Here is a 22,584-nt window from a genome sequence, read left to right as displayed (position 1 = left end):
CAGAAATATTAACTACAAAGCAAAAACATACCTTTGTAAAGTAATGTAGGAGTTGTTCCTACAACTGGCAATTAAGATAACACTAAGCAGTAACAATTTTGGTCCATCTGATTTCCCACAGTTATTAAACACTGAAGTTTTGTCAACACTGAAAACAGCAGCCATGGGGAAAAGCAACATATAATTATTAGAATCCCTTAGGATAAAGAATTCCTCACTTAAATCCACGTGACATCTACATACAAAACTAAGTAAACAGATATGGTATCTTGATAGTACGATGATGGGAATACTAGACATGCATAGGTATCACTCACTGCAATGCAAATATGGAAAAAAAGCAATGAAGTTGGTTAGGCTAATGAGATTAGTATGACAAAGGACATCAAAAAGAGCAATGCAAAGGTCATTCATTATTTATCTAAGGGCTCGATCTCAAGCAATCTAGTTACAGTGACTTAAGAAGGTGTTTATACAATGATCAACTACCTAAATGTTTTCTATTCACGGACAATCAAAAGCAAAAAACAACTCGCTGAGATCTGCAGCAGTGAGACCTGCAGATCAAAGTTGTTCTACTGGCAAAGTTAAGCTATTGCTCCATCCTAGACCCAAATGTCAAAATGCTTAAGACCTACTCCCCTTCTGTTATGTAGCAGAATAGCTCTTCACTGCTTTGTAGTGTATTTTTCCATGTCTGGGGTGTGGGTCATCCTCCTCCAAAAAACCCTGAGTATTCTTCCACATTAAGTAAAATAAGCCATGACGAGTATCTGACTTGGCCCTTTCTGAAAGAATATCTTAATACACTGATAAACGACAGAGCATTTATCTTTAGGCCTGTAAAAACCCACTGCCTTGTCAATGCAAAGCCAGTATTAAGCTTGACTCTGAAAATTCACGTGCAGCTACTGCACAGTTCATTACCTAAAATGCCATACACTGCACTTTTAATGGTTCCAATGACTACTTTTAGAAGTTGAGCTTCATGCTGTAAAGGCAAAAATAAAATCAGATCTAGTACAACTTCAGTGGAGAACTGAATGCTCGACACTGCATTTGAGGTTTGGGTCAGTTGTAACCTTGCTCGTTCTCCAGAACTTTACCACACTTTAAGACAAGTCCTGCGATCACTGGAGTATCCTGCTGTCAGACAGGTATAACAAAACGGAAAGAGAACAAACCATGCAGGACTCAAAACACAACCCCGAAAAAGTGCTACACCTGGGGTAAACCGCCAGTGTCCCGGCAGCGGCTTGCGCCCGGGGGCTGCAAGATCTGACGGTGCGGAGGAGCGGTCAGAGAAAACGCGGCACCTGCACGGGCAGGGAACGGAATTCCCGCCGCCTCGCTCCTCCTCACCCCGCCGTGGCCGCAGGGCTTGCCCGCAGGGAAGCCTCGGCCCGGGACGGCGCAACCGCCCGCCCTTCCCCCGTCGGGAGCGCCCGCAGGCAGGTGCGGCCACGTGCGGCGGCGGCGCGGCCACTTCCGTGTTTACAGTCGGCTTCTCTCCGGTGCCGCGCGCGCCTGCAACGCCGCGCCGCCACTCCCGCGCCCGCCGCGCGCCTATTGGCGGCCTGCGCCCCCCACCCGCCAGCGACGGCGGCCCCTCCCCCGCGCGGGGCCCCGGGGGAACGCGCCGCTTCCGCTACGCGGCGCGCGTGGGGGAGGGGGCGCCACCGCCCCCCCGCGTCGCACACGTGGGGCCGCGGCCCTGCCGGCGGCGCATCCTCCCGCCCCGCCGCCAGAGCAGAGTTTAAAAGGGCACGGGGGGCAGGCACCGGAATAGCGGGGGACGCGCTTGGGGGTGCCGTGCCCGGGGAGACCGGGCCGCGGCCCTGCGTGCGGTGCGCGGCGGCACTCGGCCTGCCCGCTCAGACAGCGTGGCGGCAGCGCTCGGAGCGAGGAGAGGGCCGGGAAAGGCAGGAGGACAACAGCCTCGCGCACTTCCTGGTTCTCGCCCCAGCTTCTAAAACCCCGCTAAACTCCTCCGCGCACCCCGCCGCAACTCCCGGCGCTGCCGCCCGCGCCGGGAGGCAAATGCCGCGGGCCGGCCGCTACCAAGGTGATCACTTCCTGATTGCCCTCCATTGCCTCCCGCGCCGGAGCGCGACGTGCGCCGCGTCTTTCCCCCCCCGCCCCGGCCTGTCCCCGCTCCCGCCCCGGGTCGGCCAGGAGCGGTGCAGCTCACCGGCCCGAATGAGGAGGTCGAGCTGGTTCGTGGGTCCCTCATGCACGGATGCCGCCATGTTTACGCTGCCGGAGCGGCTTCACATTGACGGGCGGGCGCGCGCAGCGGCCGGCGGCGAGGCGCGCTCCCGCGGGCGGGCGGAGCGCTCACCGCCACGGCGCGCGGCGGCGGGAGCGCTTCCTGCGGGGCGGCGCGCGCGGTCCTTCCGCTGCCCGCCCCAGACAGGAAGTGCCGCGCCGGCTCCCGCCGCACCGCGCGGCCGCCCCGCCGTACAGGCAGCGCCTCCGCGCACTGCTCCGGACGCGTCCGAGGGCAAGGACGCAGCGCAGCCCGGCCGAACGCCTTCCGCTCCATCTCTCCGCAGCCCTCGGCCATCCGCACCTCCGTGCCCCGGTGACATTTTCTGACCGGGGCAAACCACCTACCGGTATAAGCCGGACAGTCTTCACTGAGGCGACCGCTGACACATTAACCAGATTTCTCCTTGACAAGTCCCTGGGGCACCTATGTTAGTAACAACTTGCCAGAAAAGCTCCGTGCCTGCAATCCACCTTATCTCCGTTAGAGTAACAGGGCTTATTCCAGTTAGCCAGAGGTCCCACCCATCCTTCGTCTCTGAGAAGACTTGTGGAGTGAAAAAAAGTTTCACTGCCCTCTTAATTAAAAAAAAACCCCAAACCACTATCACCACTTTTTAGGGTTGCATCCTCTCCCCCCAGAAGAACACCTGTGGCAGTAAGGCCACAACATTACCTGTCAGGCCCCTGGAGAGAGGCACCAGTCAGGAGAACACGCTTTCCACACTTCCTACCCAGACCATGTGGGTAGTATGTGATTACTCCCAGGGTAAAACTTCAGAGCTGCATACCAAGAGCAGCTGCACCAAGAAAAGCCAAGGATGTCTCACAGAGAGCTATGCATGGAAATTACACACAGGAATTCCTTCATTAACATCACACACCTGAGTAGGCCTACATTGTTAAATCAAGGATCTAGCAAACACCTGCTGCCTACAGAGCCTTCCTTGAACACATAATCTTCACAGCGCCATGAAAACAAGGTGAAGGAATCCAGCTGCAATCTGACTACACAAACTCTTCCCCTCTCAAGTTTCAGTAGTCCTAGGACCTAGAGCAGAAGGAACAATTTAGAAGCAATTTTCCCCAGCACCGAAACCACAAAATAATATCCAGCAAAAATCAACTCCAGCTGGTAAATTCAGTGCTTCAAACTCTTGACAAATACTACTCCTCCACTACAGCACTCAAGACATTATAGGAATACATTTTCCTAACTGTATTTATACATAATTTTTATAATATACAAATAAAATATCTGGCGTTTTGTAGATAGCAGTCATCTATTCCTAGGCGTAAGGAATGAAATTTCTTCAGTGCCTCATCAGATAAAGAGCAAGACCTGCAAGCAACATCATTCACTCTCACATTCATGAGACAAGCCATGATATCTAAGGATAGGTCTGTGCTAAAATTTTGCCAGTCAAGATTCTTCCACAGCCAGAAGCACAGACAAAAAAGGCACCTAGCCAGCTGTGAGGGCAAAAAGCTCTCATGCAGCTCCAGCTTTGCCAACAGCAGAATGCTCCTGTCAGCTTCTGTTATTCAGAGAGGTGGAACAGCAGTGCTAACAAGAATTCTTCCCATCAGCATATTTCCACTAGGGGACTCTGCTGTATTCTCCAGCAGAAATTTTCCTAGTGGAGACAAGCCCAAGAACAAGAAAAGACATTTCAGGTAGGCACACACTTAAATGTGCAATAAAATTTAATAGTCGTTCATTAGAACATACTCAAGATTGAAGTGGAAGCCTTATGTGGTGTAGTGTAGCAACACCACAGCTTCAGCTTACATAGAGAGTACTGGAATAACCATGTAGTCCTGTCACTTTGTCCTGTGTACCTCCTGTTGTTAAAAACTCTAATTTACCCACACTTCAAGCAATAAAATACAGTTTAAAAGTTTGTCGGTTTAGATCCAGATGAAAAGCTGTACTGAGATGCTAAATGCCTTTGAAGATCCACACCCTTGTCAACAGGAGTTCACATTACCATACTTTGGAAAAGGTGCACTCATAGTTTTTTCCTTTTTTGATTGCTGTGTAATTCAGTGAGGATTGTTTACTGATTGCAGCTTTCAGTAAAAAACTGAAACATGTGACTCATACCCAATAAAGTTTTGCCTGAGATGTGTGGACTACTTGAATAAGTGCATGCAAGTAATTGGCACTGTGTAACTTTTGCTAAACCCAATAGGTCCAAAATGAAAAAAAAAAAAAAAAAAAAAAAAAGACAGAATATTAAACATTAAGTTCTTGGTTTAATACCAGTTTCTTAAGTAGCATTTATTTAGTACTGCAAGAACAGACTCAGCACAATGTTTGCCAATGCACATGAAATGGACTTGAACAGCTGCACACAAGTGCTCTGATACTTCTCTATAACTGGATGCCCAAGGGATTCCAGTCACTTGAAAATGAAAAGAATCTGAGCCTGTGCACTTTCAAGATTACTATGCAAAAAGCCACAACAAATTATGAAGTGACCTATGCATACCTCATCTGTATTAGTATTAAAGCATAATACTGTCTTTAAGGAGGAATGCAACTTTCTCCAAAAGTCCTACAGTTTCATCTGTTTAAATTATATTATTTCTAGTATTTTATGAATGTTGATTTATTTGTCATGCTAATAAAATCTTATTATTTCAGGGAAAAAAAAAGTCAACAGGAAAAAAAGTAAATGTGCATTTAACTTTTTAATCTCTTTTAAAGCCTCCTTTCTAGGCTAAAAAAGAGGGCTACAAAATCTACTCAGTGGGTGGCCCACTGAAGCAAGAAATACTGTAATGGAACAGGGCCTCAGGAAATTGCAGAAATTTTATTTCTCTGGCATGAAAAAAACTAATAAAAATAATAAAAAAATAGTAGAGGAACAGATTCTGGACCAGCATCACTCTTTGTCAGACAGAAACATGTTTATTTACCCTAGTTTATTGTTGACTGGTTTTTGTTTGTTTTTACTGTTACTATACACAGACTAAACTTTATTGTAATTTTTTAACACACAAGTTCAGCTGTCAAGATAGCCAGGTATGCCTATATACTACGTTTACTAACTGCCAGGAAAAAACCCAGTCAAAATGTTTAATAAGCTGGAAAGTTATTCAAAATTATGCTTCTAGTTACTACATTCCTGTTTGTCATAAGCTTTAAGGAACTTCAAGACAAGTGAATTGTATATCCATTCTTGTATAAACACAGGAGTAAAATATCTATCAGCTCATGCTTTCTGGTTAAGGGATATGGACAACTTTGTTCACAATAAAGGAAATGTAGGAAATTTATCACTTCTTCTCTGCAATATACACTAGTTAAAACTCATTCCGATTGTTTTGAAAAACCAAGAAACAATTCAAAAAAAGCAGCTGGATGCGACTAATTGCATCCAAAACAGCAGATATAAATTCAAAATCTGAAGAACTGGTGGGTTTCATCAGATTTGCAGACTTCGATTGGAATAGAATCATCAATTATCTTAAGCATGTCCTTGAACAGTCCTCAAATCTAACAGAGCATTCAGGGCTTATAGAGGAATTGTCATTCTCCACTCCACAGTCTCCTATGCAAAGTTGCATTTCCTAAAATTCCCACAAATATGATGAAAGCATTCTCTGATAACAGACTAGTTTTCTCTTGGAAAACTACTCCACAAGCATTGTAGCTTGAAATGCTAAAAGTACAGCCTTCCAATTGCACATTTTCCTTCCACTGACAGCAAATAATTAACCAGAAAGAAAAAACTCTGGGCATTGAATTATTTTTAGCCCCAGAGGATTCCAGTTGTATTCTAGTAAGACAAAGCTACCCTGGGAAAAGGAAATCACAAAGCACTTGCTTATTCTTACAGAGGTGAGTTGTTTGAGTTAACTTAAGTAAGTGGAGGGTAGATGGCAATCTGTTTTTGTGCTGGTTTGGCATTAATTTATTAGTGGTGAAGTGGGAAAAAGTCAGCCACGGAAGTGGTTCTCTGTGAGGAGGTGCTAGCAGCTCCCTCCATGCCTGCCAAAACCAATCCCTGGCTGATTACAAAGTATTACAAAGTATAAAAGCACACCACAACAATAACGCCACTATGATAACCATATTTAAGAATGAAAAACCGCAGGAAGCTGTCTTGCTCCCTGCTCTCAAAAGGGTTGGGGGGGCCGGCTGGGCCCCCTTCCCAGGCCTCTTGCCAGAGGGGCCGCTGCACCCTGTCCCGGTGCAGTCACCGGGCCATGCTGCCGGGGGACATATCCTGGCACCGCGACCAGCTATGCAACCAGGGTGACGCCGCACGGCTGCAGTAAATAAAAGTCCACGTCTCGGCATGGCTCGCAATGGACTTTATTTACTTAGCCGCTTTTAACCAGCCATGCTACGGACAGAAAGACTAAGCAGCGGCAGCAGTTTGTTGGGGTTTTTTTCAGCGTCCCACATGAAGAAAACACATGGAGCGGAGCCTGCAGCCAGTGCAGCTTGTGCAGGGCTGGTGGAGACCACATGACCAATACAGAGAGAAGCTCGGCGAGCGATTCCCCTGTTGCGGGGCCTGGACAAGATGAACCTTCCAGTGCTGCAGAGCTCTATAAAAACCATTTCAACTGATAGGACTTGAGAACAAACGAAGCTACAAACACCAATTCTCTCCCGAGTCAGAGAAAAGGAAAAGGTGAAGACACGTGAAGAGAACAACATGGTGACACTAAGGTCGGTGCAAAAGAGGGAGGGGGAGGGGGAGGAGAAGAAATTCTTCTGCAACCCATGATGAGGACTACAATAGAACAAATTTTTTCCCTGTAATTCGTGAAGTGCATGCGGGGATGCAGCATTCACCTATAGCCCGTGAGAAAAAGGCACTTGTGCTGGAGCATGTGGATGCTGAAAAACTGTGATCGGGTGAGAGGTTTGAACAGAGAGAAAGAAAACTCTTGCTTTCAGAAACAGAGGAAAAGGACCCTTGCTTTTATACTAGAACAACTCATCCTTAAAAACTGCACGCCATAAGCTAAATGGCCCAAGAAAAGCAGTTGTGGGAAGACTGCTTTACCTGTGGTAGGGACTTCACGTTGCAAGCAGGTTTCGCGCGGACTGTTTGCCATGAATATTAAAACTACGTTGGAAAACTTCACAATGAACTGTCTCCTGTAGGAAAGACCCCACGGCATAGCAAGAAACTCCTCTCCCTAAGTGAACTGAAGAAAGTTTTTAGAAGTGACAAACTGACTAATAATTCTGTGTTTTTTCTCTCGGCGCTGTCAGTGGGAAGGAAAGAAGGGCGGGGTGGGGGGGGGAGGACAAAGGAGTTGTAATAATTTGTTTTTAGTTCTCATTATCCTCTTTTAATTCTGTTAATCATTTTGTCTTTATACCTTTCAAAATTTTAAGGCTGTTTTGCCCTTAAAGTGTTTTTGTCCTAATCCTTATGTCACCGCATGACTTTTTTTTCCCCCTCCTCTGCTTAACTATAGCAGAGGAAAATGAATAAATTATTTTCATGGGTGTACTGGCATTTGGCCAGCATCAGCCTAACACAGTCTGAGGGCATTATTTGCAGTCTACACTACATATTGCAAGTGGTAACAGAGATAATCCTGAAACACCAACCACTTCAAAAAGCTGCAAGTAATTTCAGAAGTCCAGGCATGCCCTGTCCCAAGTGCCCAAATCACCTACTAATTTTAAAGTTACATAAAGGTCAGTTTTGCTCAGGATCCTAAAGAAATTCCCATCTAATAATTACAGAAGTAGCTGCTGTCTTCAACAGCAGGCCATCACTGTTGATAGCTATTACTGCGTTACAAAGGTAACAATAGAAAGAAGCATTTTTAACAGTTAAATGCCAGAAAACATACAAGAAGATGCAGCCATCTGTTTTATCAGCACATCAACTAATCATTACCATCCACTGTGGATTTAACAGTAGAAAATGTCCAAATAACAAAATAATCACAAAGCGTCCCTGGAAGATGCAGGGAAATATTGAGGAAAGTGGTCCATGACTATGCCAAGCTTATTTTCTTGACTAAAGTCTAACAATGCCAAAGTCTGTCACAATCTGCACCTTTGTGTGAACTCAGAGTCCTGATGTCACTATTCATACCGCAATTAATGATTCCAAACAGAAAAAATCAAATGTATCCTGAGGATTTGGCACTACTTCTGACAAACTGAAAAAGAGTTAATCAAAATAGCAAGTGTCTACATTCCAGCATTATTATGCATGCAGAGTAAGAAAATTCAGCTGTCTTGAAAAAAATTTAGAAACCAAACTACCAACCCACAAGCAACCAATATTTAAACTTCCCTCCTTTATAAGGAAATTCTTTCCAGGGCAGTCTATTAGACAATGATTAGTCAGGTATTTGCATAGCACTCTATATGATTTTACAAAATTAACAGTATTTGAGATTGGTAATAGGCTGGCATATAAACTATGCCACACTTGAGCAATTTCTCTGTCCCAGATGCATCATTTTGAAGTCCTTAAGGCTTTTCTGATAACAATAAACATCTATTCTACAAGTCCACTGAATGTTTTTACAGACTAAATGTCCTGCTCAAACACGGCTTTATTATCATCCTAGAGTCTGCTGTCAACTACAATCTCCCTTTTAATATGCAGATCACCTTTAAAAATGATTCATGTCAATAGTTTTTCATTATCTTTTGATCAATAAACACCACTAACTCTTGTGCATTCATACCACAATGGGTTTGGATGTCCCATTGCTTTATAATTTCAAGGTAAAAACCCCCAAATTTTTCAGCTTACATTAGTAAAATGCTGTGGCTGAGTCTTCACAGTAACAGCCTACAAATTCTCACTCCCAGCTGCAACTGGAATAGGGAGTTTGGAGGAGAATCCATCTGTGCATTTGAAGTCCAACCCATAATGCCCCACATCAGCAAACCGTTGAATTAGCTTCACATCAGCCTCAGAAAAAGAAAATTATGCCTGAAATGTGTAGTTAAATTAGTCTTTATTACAAAATAGTTAGTCTTGCAGCATGCTTTCAGTATGAATGGAGCACTGAATGCTACAAGGCAGAAACCTGAAATCTAGAATGAAATGGACACCACAACCTGCCTGTCATATTTTAACATAAATACAATAGTATTTATGTTAAAATACTATTGTCCAAGGAGCAGTTGTAGAGCTCTTTTCCTTAATTTCTCAGAAAAGAGAACACCAACAAAGATGACATAAAATCGAAGCTGCAGTTGCATTTTGTTTCTGAATTAAGAATGTTACTGAAAACAAAGATGTTTATACCCTTGGCATAACTGCTCCAAGCACTACGCAATAGCTCATGCAAGAGGAGGGGAATAATTTTGCCTCACCGTCATCAACATTTAACCACTAAAAGTACAATGGATTTCTTGGCAAAACAAGGATTCACATGGATACAGTAGCAGTACCAGCATGGTGTGTAAAATAAAATTTGTTGACATCCAAAGGACAAACTCTTACCCCCATTAATGTGTAGGAGGCATCTAATTCTTGCAGCAGAGCAAGCAAAGTTTTATCTTGTTTATCTAGCGCATAGGCTTCATCTTAGCTCTTTGAGGAATGTCGCAGCTGCAGTTGGTCTGAAGCTGCACAGATAAATCCGGCCATAACTGCATCCAGTTTGGCTAACCTAGTTCATTCTAGAATAAAAGTAAACAACTGCCCAGGTAAAGCAATGATAGGTTGTATTTGAACTCAGACAAGGAACCCCAGGCAATCCCATTCAACCCTGAATGCAGATATATCATTGGCCAGTGAGCTGGGCAGTGCTGAGACCCCAACTATCTGGTTGTTCAAGCATGGGAATTCTGAACCCCCTATAAAAGGGGGCACCCAAGGATAAACGGTAGCTGTTGTCACATGATCTCAGTGCATTCAGTCGTGTGTCTGTCTCCAAACTGTGACCCTAACGTAATAGAGGAAGACAGCGCCAACTTAAAATGAGAGTTTAATCATGTTGTTAGAATGTCCATACCCTTTGTTTTTTTGTAGTCAGCACTGTCCTCTAAAGCAAATGGTCTCTATGCATGTGTGAAGTTCTCACTGAGCTGTCAGTGTAAGAAAATGACATTCAGTCAATAGGGTATGTCAGCACTAACAAGAAGTACACCAGATGCTTGTGTTAATTCATTTTTTCTAAGAAGCAGTTTAATCAAATAATGTCTGGCCAGAATGAATTCTAACACTCTTTTATCTATCCCTGACACACACATACCATAATTGCAAAAGTTTGATTCTAACCAGATCTAATACTAAGTTCTTAATAGATTATATTTAACTGATGAAAATTCATCTGAAAAACCACAGAGTTCACAGACTCAAATTTCTATAAGGGACAGCAGAAGGAAGCAGTTTTAATCATAATAAGGGAAGACATATAAAGTCAGAAAGAAGGACAGGCAGTAACTAGAGACTGGACACAGAGATGCAAAGCTGATTCCCATGGGGATAACTGTGTAACTAGTGATCTGAAATTTCCTCTGAGAAAGATGATTTCCCTAAACTATGTATTTTATTTATCCATTTGTTTTAACTGGGGGAGAGTTAAGCCTAAACTCCCTGTTGATTCAACATCCTCCCTCCTTAAGAATGGCTATCAATTTACATGATAGTTTCAACTGAACTTCCTGGTCTTTGTAGCCCAATACTTTTCCATCCTGGAAAGGGTCATTTTCAGATCCACATTTTTTTCATGCAGATCTTCCACCCCCCCGTGGCAATAAGAGTTTTAGAATCGAAACGGACTTTCAGCTTTTACCACAGGGAGGATTTCTGACAGGACATGAAATTTAAAAATCTGGTGACAGTTCACAAATTGAATGACACTTCAGCTTCTTGAAAATAGTAGTTTTGTTTCTTCTTTAATCTTAAAGCTGTGATGAAAAAATAAATCCCCAAACTTGTACTTGGTGCTTTGATGATTAATTAAAAAAGGGGAAAAATACTACTCATACAAGATGTTAGAATCACTAAAACAATTAAATCAGGATCTACACTGGCAATACTTAAATACTATCTTAGTTAACTAAAAGAGTAGGCATCCTCCATGTCCAAGATCTGCAGACCATGACTCTGTTACCTTCCACACTGCTCCTATGGTAAATTCCAAAATTAGATTACTCCATTATATCCACGTTACAGGTTCTGTGTGGTGACAAAATAAACGGAATTGTAGCAATTGTTAACTTTAGACACACTGCTCCTTTAAAGAAAGCAGCTTCTGGTATTGTGCAAACTACAAATGTTTTGTGGAATAAATCCTGAAACTGAAGGGCTAATTACTTTTAAGGAAAAAAACCTGCAGGAAATGAAAGCCAATAGAATTTGAGCGTTATTAAAAACTTGTCAAGAAGGATGTGTCTTTTTTGATATAAACATGTTCACTGTTGCAAGAAACAAAATTTTAAGGCTGTAACTCAGTTCTCAATGATCTAAAGGTACCACTCCCAAGAACATCAAACAAAAAAGAAAGAAATTCAAATACTGTGTCAATCTAATGATTTTATTTCCCCTTCCAATCATTACAAAAGGCACTCACTACTTCCAGAAAGAATGTCATAAGGTCACCTGAAATGACCCAGATTTCTATATTTTGGTTTTTTTCTAGAAAACTCCTTTTTCTATTCCAAGCAAATAGGCATATTTTTCTAGAATAAAAACAATGAACCACTAAGTCTTTCTTGTTTGCTGAAAGACACTTGGCTTTTACTTCTGTAGTTAATGGATTAATTTTACAGTTAAAGAATTAATTATAAATAATGATCCTTGATTAATGAATCAAGATAGATTAGTGGGAAGGAGTCTGATGGAGGCAAAAAGCCCCATACTCCACTAGAATTAACTAAAAATTCGTGAGTACTTATAATGATCATATAGTATATTTTATTTGAATTGTGGTTTTATAAATGCAAGAAGTTTTGTAATTAAAAACAAATTGTAGACCCTGACTCTGCCCTTGGCTCAGCACTGACTGTCGTTACAGTCCACACAGTCTCAAATCCATTCATAGAACAGCAAACCACGAGTAGAACCATTCAGTGCACAGCATAGATCATCTCTTTAGTGTCCTAAGTAAATTTTCCCACAGCAGCTACCCTACAACATTTTTTACACAGGGTACTAATCCCTGTCTCTGGAGGCTAGAATAATGCTATATTTTAATAAATTATAACGCTTTAGATTAACTGCAAAGTAGCCTGAGGCTATTTGAATGTGTGTTGCAATGCTATAAATCATGTATATCAGTAGTCATTGGAATTGCCAATGAATCATAACAAGAAAAGGAAAAAAATCAGGTCCATGGCCAACAGGAAAGATACTGAAAAGTGGGGGTGTATTATGTGAAAAGGGATCCTTTTCAAGTGCTGCCGAGGGTTCTTTAAGATGGGTTTTAGTATTTACCATGCTGTCTGTATAACCTAGAACTACAAAAGGTATTAAGTCTACTCATTATTGGTGCAACAAGGATACATTTATCAAATAACATGAACATTTTTGTAGCAATTAATTCTGTCATTTATGAAGTAGAAACTATTGAGACTACTTTAGCAGTAACAGATTTTTCTTCTAAGATATTCAGAAATCAAACTGTTGCACCTCTCTAAACTGGGATCATTAGCATAATAAAGGCACGTACTTCAAAAAATTAGTACCTTAAAATGCTCTTTAAGCATTGTACCTTGTTTATTGCCTTAGTCTGCTTTCTCATTAACAATTACCACGGCACCTGTTACCACCCTACAGTAAATTGCTACCTACCCACAGCCCAGTATCTCTACTACAAAATTAAAATTTAAAAACAGCGCACTCAGATTCACTGTCCTGCAATTCATTGCTAACAATGGTGCATCACCAAAATTAATGTTTCTTGGGGCTTTCATACTTTCTCTCTGCCCATCTTACCTCTCCGTATGAGAAATAATTCAGAAAGACTCCTGCCTGTGTCAAAACACGTTGCTCATAACACATGCCCCACAAGACTGCCTCCCTCAGAACAGCCTAAACCAAGCACTCCTTTCACCACTGGACATGAGTTCTGTACAAGGACCACTACTCACTGTCATGTGTAATTACACCATGAAAAACACACTGGATTAATAGGTGTATACACTACACAAATAATACTTAAAAGATGGACTGTAGGAATGGGTGTGCATTCATAGTTTTTAAAATCTTAATTAATTTTAATTTCTCCTCCACTGTTTATTGTCTTCTCACTGCCCATTAATTTTTAGATCAAAACTATTAAAACAAATAAATATTTGAACTGATTTAAATATATCATTATCTTATCATACTAAATTTTTAAGAACATATTCATGTCGAACTGTGAAAACAAAAGCAACACAGAAAACATCAAGAAACTACACACAGTCAAGACACATCTCTTACCATCTCCAGCCATATCACCAAATTATCAGATCAACTGCTCTATAAATTTTAAGACTAACTTTCAAATATCAAGGCTTGGAAGCACTTGTGTCCCTTTCTTTGAACAGCAGCTTACATAAAACAATTCCTATAGAAGACCTACAAGTTTTTAACTGTAATTTCCCCCAGTTTATTATGGCCATAAAATTATGCTTAAAAACATAAACAGTTAATTTGCAGCAGCTCTTTATCCAATCTGTTAGCCATTAATTTAGCCATTTATCTACAAAAATCTTACCAGAAACAGCATATTTAATGTTTAAAAAACAACTTCTGAATACAAAAACCTTTGAAGTATAAGCTCTTAAAAAGTTTTCAAATACCAACTTTAGTTGTAAAACTCAGTTTGGGAAGAACACTTTCACTTCTCACTTACCTTATCCTCAGAAGTTTGATTACCATAGTCAGAAATTAAATTTAAGAAATACATTATTTTATAACTTCTCTTTATATTTATTTGTTGAACTTCTAATTAGCGTATTTCTTTCAAAACACGTTTCAGTAAACTGGAATTGTATGTATTGTCCCAAAACCTGCATCACTAGCTCATGCTCACCTTCTGAAGTTGATGCCTGCAATTTTTGCTGCAGTGCTACAGGATAACATCCAACTTGAGAAGGATGTATGAGCAATTGCATCCACTGTTTACTGAGAAATCTGCACTGAAACGTACCTAATCTGATAGGAATGCATATAGCCTTAATGGGATGCCAAGTTAAGCAGCTGAGACAGTCTCTCACCTTTATTTTGCTTTCCTGACATCATGAATTTAAACACCAGCTCTAAATAAGGCAGCTGCAGAATAGGAGCATATGCTACCAATGTCAAGTGGGTCTCACCAGTTACATATGGAGTGCCCAAGAAGACCTGTCCTTTGGTTGCAGTTCTATGTGCTCCCTACTCCAACACTCTGCTAATCCAGCAGAAATTTAATTCAACAAAAATACAAAACAGTTGAGGGTCTCCTTGCTATTTTTCTTCTTGTAAAATTAGCATAGAGAAGTATGAGAAGCAACATAAGAGAGCAAGAGGGAAGGACAGCAGGAATCACAGTCCAACAGGTAGAGGTTATTAGGCTACTATAGCAGCACAGCTTTTGTTTCTGCACACACTTTAAACACACTTTGGTGCCCCTCAGAAAATGCAAATCTCCTGACCATGTTCTTTGGAGAGAGGGTGTACAGAAAGATTTGTGTTTACCACTAAACAGTTAATCTTTCACAGCAAAGCTCTACTCCTTTCTTCATTCCTAACTTGTTATTTTACAGATAGATATGTTAATTTCAATGTATTAGGCTTTTTGCCCATAAAGGGACAGCCCAACTCCATTCCCCCTAGCCACCCACTCCTGCAACCAAATCAGCAATAATAAATTCTTGCACCGAAAAGGCAGGATAGGAAGGGACAGACAGGAAGGGACAAGAGTTGGAAGATGGGGTAAATAGAGCCACACAATACCTATTTACAGCTGCCCTGCAGTTGTGTGGCTCACACACAGTGTGAAACTGAATTCTAACCAGCTTCCTGGCCCAGCTGATTTTTAAAAACTTCAAGTTTAGCTGTCTAGTAAACTCCCTGCAAAAATATGTAGCAAAGACATAACTGAAGATCTGCCTGCTCTTGAGGGAGGAGACATAGTGTTACAATGCAGCATCCTGAATGTAACCTGACATTTTTACCTACTAACGTAATCCTGTCACCAATGAAACCTAAGTAAAACTAAGCTTAGAGGAAAGAGATGTGAACCCATGTCAAGACCTTCATCCTGTGAGTAGACACATTCCTTGGGGATTTCTAAAAATAAAAAAACTTCATGGAAGAAAAGAATTAAGTAAGTCTACCTGTTTCCACAGTTTCAGTCTCAATTTCTTGTTCCTCTGCTACATCTTGCATCAGGTAAGTCTCATCATCATAAACCAGGACCTGAGCAGCGTAACCCTGTTCTAGTCTGGCACTAGGAACTGGCTCCACAACCACTGCTGGGAATTCAGAGACAGGCTCATTTTCCTATAGAAAGGGAAAAAAAGGAAAGGAAAGAAAAAAAATTGCTCTAAATACTGCACTATTGAACTCTATGCCAATGTCTTCCTCTTATGTTCCTAAATTCTTTATGAAATAATGATAATATTTTCAAATATTTTTAAAGGAAATTTTCTTCCAAAGCAAGAGATTAAAAGAATAACAGATAACTATCAGCCATTAGAGGGGGCTTTCTAAATCTCAAAGTCTTCCTGAGTTTAAGACAAATTCAAAGCACCAGACAGCTTAAGATACTAGAAAACAGCACACTTTCTAATGAAGACACTGAACTGTGGGAAGTGTTTCTCCTTTCTCTGCTTGATGAAAGGTAACAAAGGCTTTGACTATGCACTGCAAGGTACCTACATCTGACCTGTGTCTTTCAAACACGTTTTGGGTTAAGTGCTTAAGTTATTACAGAAGAACTGACCACTTCAAAGCTTATATGCTCATCTCTACTTATTTAAGGATCAAAATGTCTGTAAAATCTGTATAATCAGTTAGTGTTGCAGAAGTAGAACCTTGCCAGATTATCTTTATTAAAAGCTACAGAAGAGTAGAATATATTTATTATTTGTTGATAAGAATGCAAAATATAGTAAAATATGCTGTGCTGGCTAACTTTAAAAGAGGTCTGTGAATTGTTCTGCTCAACTTGTTCTATACCTCACATCTGAGATCTTTAAAGAAAGCTTAGTATAGAATATAATTTTGTAAACCCAGTCTACAGTTGTACTGCCGACTTCAAAACTTCCTGCTTCCACTGCTGTGACAACAAATTCTTCCACTAAAAGATATCTGAAAAATGGCTGCAGTCTTCCTCCTTACACAACAATCTCAGATCCATTCCATCTGTTCTCACAGCAAGTTTACAGCGAAATTTTCTTTCAAATTAAGATAAAAGGTTTCAAAGTTTGATAGTAAATAAGTACTATTTACTTTTCTAACCTCTTGATTTTTTATTTCATTGCTGTCAAACTCCAGGGCAGGGCCTCCATTGTCAATCACTACTGATGTCATGGTGCATCCCCCGAAGATTCTTTGAGAACTGTTATCTCTCTTGAAGATACTAATGCTGATAATTTTCAGGATATCAAAGGCTTGAATTCACAGTCCACTGCTCTTAAACAGCTAGGCAGAGGTTGCTGAAACACAAAATAATTTTAAGTTATTTGCATAATTTATACTCAAAGTCTTCCAATGTTTATGAAATCTCTTCCATGCTGCATCTCTACATCAAAATAGGGCATCAGCAAACACTGAGATCAGTGCTTTATAACAGAAGACAGAATTTGGCCCAAGATTTTAATAAAATCCATCCATTAGAAGGCTGCAACAATCACTGAGGTCTGCAAGAAAACAGGACAGTCTAATATGCATTGAAGAAAGAAATCATCATCAGTACTCCAACGGGCAAACTCAAAGAGTCTGCTTTTCAATAGCAGGAAGCTGGTTTAAACTAAACTAATCCTGCACATTTAGGGAAATGCTTGTTTGGATTCATGCAGAGTAACAGGGTGCCCTACAGGCAAGGTTACACTAACAAAAATTACAAATGCTGATCTCCCCAGTCAGAAGCAAACTAAGCAAGGAATAGGCATAAGATACTTTTCAAAAGAAAGAAAAAATATACGCAATTTAGAAAAAAAAAAAAAAAGGCTTTTTTTCTCACATAGGCAGTCCACTCTACATGACAAAGCATGACTCATACCTAACTATATTTCATTTGTAACAGCACAAACCCCCCCCCCCCCCCCAAAGTTACTACTTTATTTTTCATTGTTTTACTTGTAAAGCTAGCACCACTTTTTGATGATGAAGAAACCTAAGACCTCCTCTGCTCCCCAAACAAGACTCAGGCTGAAAAGCCTTTAACAGGCATCTGCTGGAGCCATATACACCTGTCACCCTCCAGATTTTTTAGAACAAAAAGCATACTCCTTACCTATCCAAAAGTCTTTGAATTTAAAAACTATGTTAAGCAGAAAAACAATTGCTTATGAATACACTAAAATAATCAATCAGAAGAAAAAAATCCATTTTATTGCAATACATTTTCTTCTTCTAGTTTTTCATTTATATACAGAATAGAAATATTGCCAATGAACCATAACCCAAAACAGAAGTCTAAAGAAATTAAATTGCATTTTAATTTAGAAGCACAGACATTCTAACCTGTTTCAAACATCAGCATTATTCCTGCAACTCAGACTCGCAGCTCAGTGAACATACAGTGCTTCATATGGTACCTCTGCTTAAGCACATCACAAAGCTAATTTCATTCTCATGCAGAGTATTAATGCAAACCAACAGTGAACAATAATAAATATCAATGCAAATAAATCAAATACTAGACCACATCTACTGTATATTTATATTTTAGGTACGATAATCCCACACAGATGGCCAAGTAACTGCCAAATTGCATCAACTGAAAACACTCAATACTGTTTACAAGATCAGGTTCTCTCAAAAACATGTTATTTCTGTCTCGTAGGTTACAAAAGGTTTCAATTACTTTTATGCTGATCTATCTCTACGTGAATCACCAACTTCCTATAAAAATGAAGTTAAGGCAATGCAGAAACATAAATAATAATCCTCATTTTCCAGCTGAGGCAGAAATCATAGTAAGGACCTTCCAGGGGAAAGAAAGTACACAGGAGAATGTGTGAGATGCTAAATCTCAGCATTCATTAAAAAAACTGTATCTTCAGACTGAATACGTGGAATAGTCCATCAAGGCACTCAAAGTCTTTATATAATAGGATCTGAACTTCATATTGACGTTCAGTCAGCAATTTTTTCAAAACTCTGCCAGGGTAGAGAAAACAACAAGCCCACTCATCAGCAAGCGAGAAGGCAAAAGAGTTTCAGTTCAGTCTGGTTTGGAACTTCTAAGTTAAAGCAGACACTCAAACACACCCACACACCTACATATATGCGAGATTCCCACAGACACAGCCCTTTCTCAATGAACCAGCACTTCCCTTCTTCCCTTTCCCTAAGGAGTATGTCTCAATGGAAGACTTTTTGCTTCTCTCTCAAATTTCAGCAGGACACTGAATCTATTCCTCATCCCCTCTCTAGCAAGTCCCAACTCATTAGAGTCCTGTAAAAGGAAAATGCTGCCTGGCCACTTCCAGGAATCAGCTCAGAAATTCACAGTTCCCAAGACTAAGTCAGCCAAAAAGGCCAAAAGACAATTAGACTCAGACTCTTAAAGTAAAAGATGATTCAGGTTTGTAAGAAACTAGGCTGTCCCCTGTGATACAATAAGCAAGCAGGTTCACGGAAGCTGGTTCGAAGTACAACTGGTTTTGAATTACAGAACAACCTGCAGAAAGATTAAAAATAAAAACAAAAAAATGCACACTACAAATTTAATTCCTCTCTGGATAGATGCTTACAGTAAAGCAAAATAGAGAATAACATCAGAGGAGAAAAAATAAATTTAACATTTCCAAAGGAAATTACCAAGTCATGTTGTTACAGTTCTGACATCCACTTCTGTTCTTCCTGGTAATGGAAAATTCAGAGAAAAACTAGTTCTGAAACATACGGAAAAACCCTTACAACCACAAAAACATCCTTGTTGTTATTTTTATACATATCTCATGGGAAAACAAAAATAAATCTACATGCTCCCATCACCAAATAGTAAAAAACAAAACCCCAACCAAACAAAATATTCTGAATCTTAAATACTTTGCCCCAACAGCAAGAAGTTTCTAACTATTTACCATTACAAAACACACAACAAAGACTCAAATTTTTTATAACTTTCAAGACAATCAATTAGAGCAAGTCTTCAGAGGTTACAGGGCACTTGCAATAAAGGCTGCAAAATACCAGTTCACTCACATATTGAATAGTACATTTATCTGACCTACATTATGTATCCAAGTGTGTGCCTACAAGAAATCCAAACTCTCGTGTGTTCCTGGCAGAAAGCTTAAAACCACTGCAAATCACAACTGTGATGAACACGTCCCAGTAAAAACAGTATCTTAAGTTGATTCTCCTATGCATAACTACCTATCAAATTAACAGGGAAGCAAACATGCAGCTCAACAGAATAAAAGATGATAATTGAAAAACAGTGTGGAAAGGATGGTAGAGAAGGTCATCTCTTCTAGGCCAGACTTCGAGTGAAGTTATTTAGGACTGATTTCAGAACAAAACTCTAAATATAAGTCTGCAAATAGTTTTAGCACACTTTCATTTTAACTATAAAAGAAACTAGCAAAAAAAAAAACCTCAAAACACAATGCTTGAAAAAAGATGCCTATACACAAAAACAAGAGAAACGCACAGAAGTCTGGGCAGCCGTGACCAGAGGCAGCTGCTCCTACAGCACTCAGAATCACCACAAGAGTACTTGGAACAACATCCCCCTTTTATTCCGGTTGCATCCTAAATCCTGACAAGAGATTTATGCAGATACCTACACAGATGCATCTGCAAGTGCAGGACTCCAGCTAGAAGCAGCATCACATACAAGTTTTTTTGGGTTTGTTTTTTTTTTTTTTTTTTAAAACAGCCTTCTTTTGGTTTAATAAAAAAAAAAAAAAAGAAGTTAAGAAAGTTGGCTTGAAAATTAAGTTAATTACACAAGCAGAAGTACATCAGCCAAGATCACTGCAGAATCCCATTAAGAGGAACAAGGCTTTCTAAGGGCACTAAGGTGTTCTTTCATAGGTAGAACCTCAAATACAGCAGTACATGCCACTATCATTCTGATACATATAAACCATAGCACGCTCTGTAAAACATTTCATGTTGACTGAAACATCTTTTTAAAGATATTTTCCCAGATCATACTTACAGTTCTGGCTATCTGATTCACACAGGCACGTGCAGAAGACATAGCAAATTTGCTTTCTTTTTCTGAAACTCAACGAGTCTAAGAACTGAAAAATTAAGTTACTGAAAAAGCTGTCTGAACAGAAAAAAACCCTCCTAAACGTCTTGCTAAAGTTTGTTGAACAGGTTATATCAAAATTGGGACACAAAGTAAATTTTTGCATCCATGAGGTCAGGGGAGCATGGAATCCATGCACTTTACAGTACCTCACAATTTAGACTAAGCACTAAAATTTATAAAATACAAATCAAAATAAGGAATGTGCAAAGTAATTCTAGCCACACAATATTTCGTAAGTTTTCATACAAAAAAGCAGTAAATTTATTCCTGAATGCACAGAACTATGGATCAAATTAACGATGCATTGATTCCAGTAAAGCACTAGAAGACCTCTTTCCATACATATATAATTTGATAATCTGAACATCCAAAGTTTGCTCTGAAACCTCAAAAGCTAAAGCTGATGAGCCCCAAAACATGTAAGCTTATAATCACTTAGAAACTATTAACGTTCTGCAAAAAGCTTTATGGCTTCAGCAGGCTTCTTCTGGACCTTCCTGCATCTCATCCTATTAGCAGGCTCTCTTCCTACTGCTCTCTATTTAAAGATACCCTGTAACCTTCTCTTCCCTCTGACAAAAGTCTCACATACTTTCCCTTAACTTGTACCTCCCTTTCCAGCGAATTGATTGTTGGTCCTTAATAATCATTTCCACTCCCCCACAAGCCAGAGTAGGGAGGAATTATTCATCACTTTACATAATAAAGGATGTAGGTTTAAAAAACAAACCCCAACACACACTCCAAAACGAAGCAGTGTGCAAAAATCCCATAATTAGTTTTGGTAGCATATTCTAGAGATCAAAAACTTGTAAGATTTAAGTTAGACAGCTTTATGAAGGTAAAGCCCCTGAGTTGCTTATGAGACTATTGAACATAAAGATGTGTGTAACCGTCTAAACTTCAGACACCTTCTGAACCAGATACTACTGGAACCTGAGAGATTAAGAGTACGTCACTGATGCCACCACACAAAAGAACCATCCTTTTCCCAGCACCTTTCTGAAAGCAACTAACCCTGTCCACTATAAGAGATGGAATGAGAGGAGAGGGAAGAGCAATAAGGACTAGATCCAGAACCTGTTTTTAAACTTGCAGTAAGGTTGTGCTGCCTTTGCTAAAGAAGTTAAATAACAAAAGAAAAGTCACAAGAAAGGTAACAGTGACCAGCCATAAGGGAGGGAGCAGGCAGAATGAAAAACTAAATTATTCAAGTGGGGAGAGACAAGAGGGAACACATCCAAAAAGGTAACAGATAAACCGAACTGGGCTCACCCAGTACAACGTTTTACAGTCGCGGTATAATGAAAAGTACGACAGACTTCTGCTGTTTATCAGTGGTGCAAGCAGCGTACGGTGCACAGCGATCTCAGGGACGGAGCACGGGAGGAGCGATCACGCATGACAGCGAGTGTCCAGCACACCAGGGCTGCCATGTTCTCCTGACGCCCTGTGTAAACAAGGCGCTGCCCCTTGGCGCTGCCCCAGCCGCCTCCCGCTCCGCCGCCGCCGCGCTCCCAGCACAATACAGCCCGGCCCGGCACGGGAGGCCACGCTGCCTCGGGCTGTTTACACTGACAGCGCCAGGCACCGCCCGCCGCCCCCTCCGGCGGGCGCGGACCCCGCGGGCAGCTGGGCCGGGGGAAGCGGGACGGCCCCAGCTCCTCCGCTGCACCCCGCGTGAAACCGAAAGTGTAGCTGCGGAGGCCAGTGGGTGGGAGGTGCCGCCGGAGCTGCCCCCGGCCCCGCCACCTCGAGGCCATCCCACACACCCCGGCGGCCTCCCCCGAGCCAAGGCGGCCCCGCGGACCCTCGGCAGGACAGCTGCCGCCTGTCAGCGCCCGCCCGCCGCCGCGGCGGCGGCGCCAGGAGCCGACACCGCGCCCTTACCGTGGCCGTGCGCTGGGAGGCCGCGTCTGTCGCCCGCCCGAGCCGGGAGCAGGAAGC

The 22,584-nt window shown here is 41.2% G+C and overlaps 1 protein-coding gene across 9 annotated transcripts in view; it reads right to left on the bottom strand.

Moving 5' to 3' along the window:
- ELF2 (E74 like ETS transcription factor 2) overlaps positions 1–22,584 on the bottom strand; it is a 35,303-nt gene extending 12,719 nt beyond the window's left edge. For 2 of the 9 annotated variants that reach the window (XM_041469452.1, XM_041469457.1), the window contains exon 1: positions 22,528–22,578. Coding sequence is in view for 5 of the 9 variants with exons in the window: in XM_041469447.1 (XP_041325381.1) it covers positions 15,533–15,698; positions 16,659–16,730 (238 nt within the window). In the remaining 4 variants the exon portion in view is untranslated. Of the gene's footprint in view, positions 1–2,191; positions 2,366–15,532; positions 15,699–16,658; positions 16,856–19,187; positions 19,206–22,527 lie in introns of those variants that run through there. The other 7 variants (XM_041469447.1, XM_041469448.1, XM_041469446.1 and 4 more) reach the window with 7 other exon arrangements.

The sequence above is a fragment of the Pyrgilauda ruficollis genome, unplaced genomic scaffold (assembly GCF_017590135.1).
Source record: "Pyrgilauda ruficollis isolate IOZ18807 unplaced genomic scaffold, ASM1759013v1 scaffold234, whole genome shotgun sequence".
Lineage (NCBI taxonomy): Eukaryota > Metazoa > Chordata > Aves > Passeriformes > Passeridae > Pyrgilauda > Pyrgilauda ruficollis.
The sequence above is the reverse complement of the archived record's forward strand: the minus strand, read 5'-3'. Positions and strand labels throughout refer to the sequence as shown.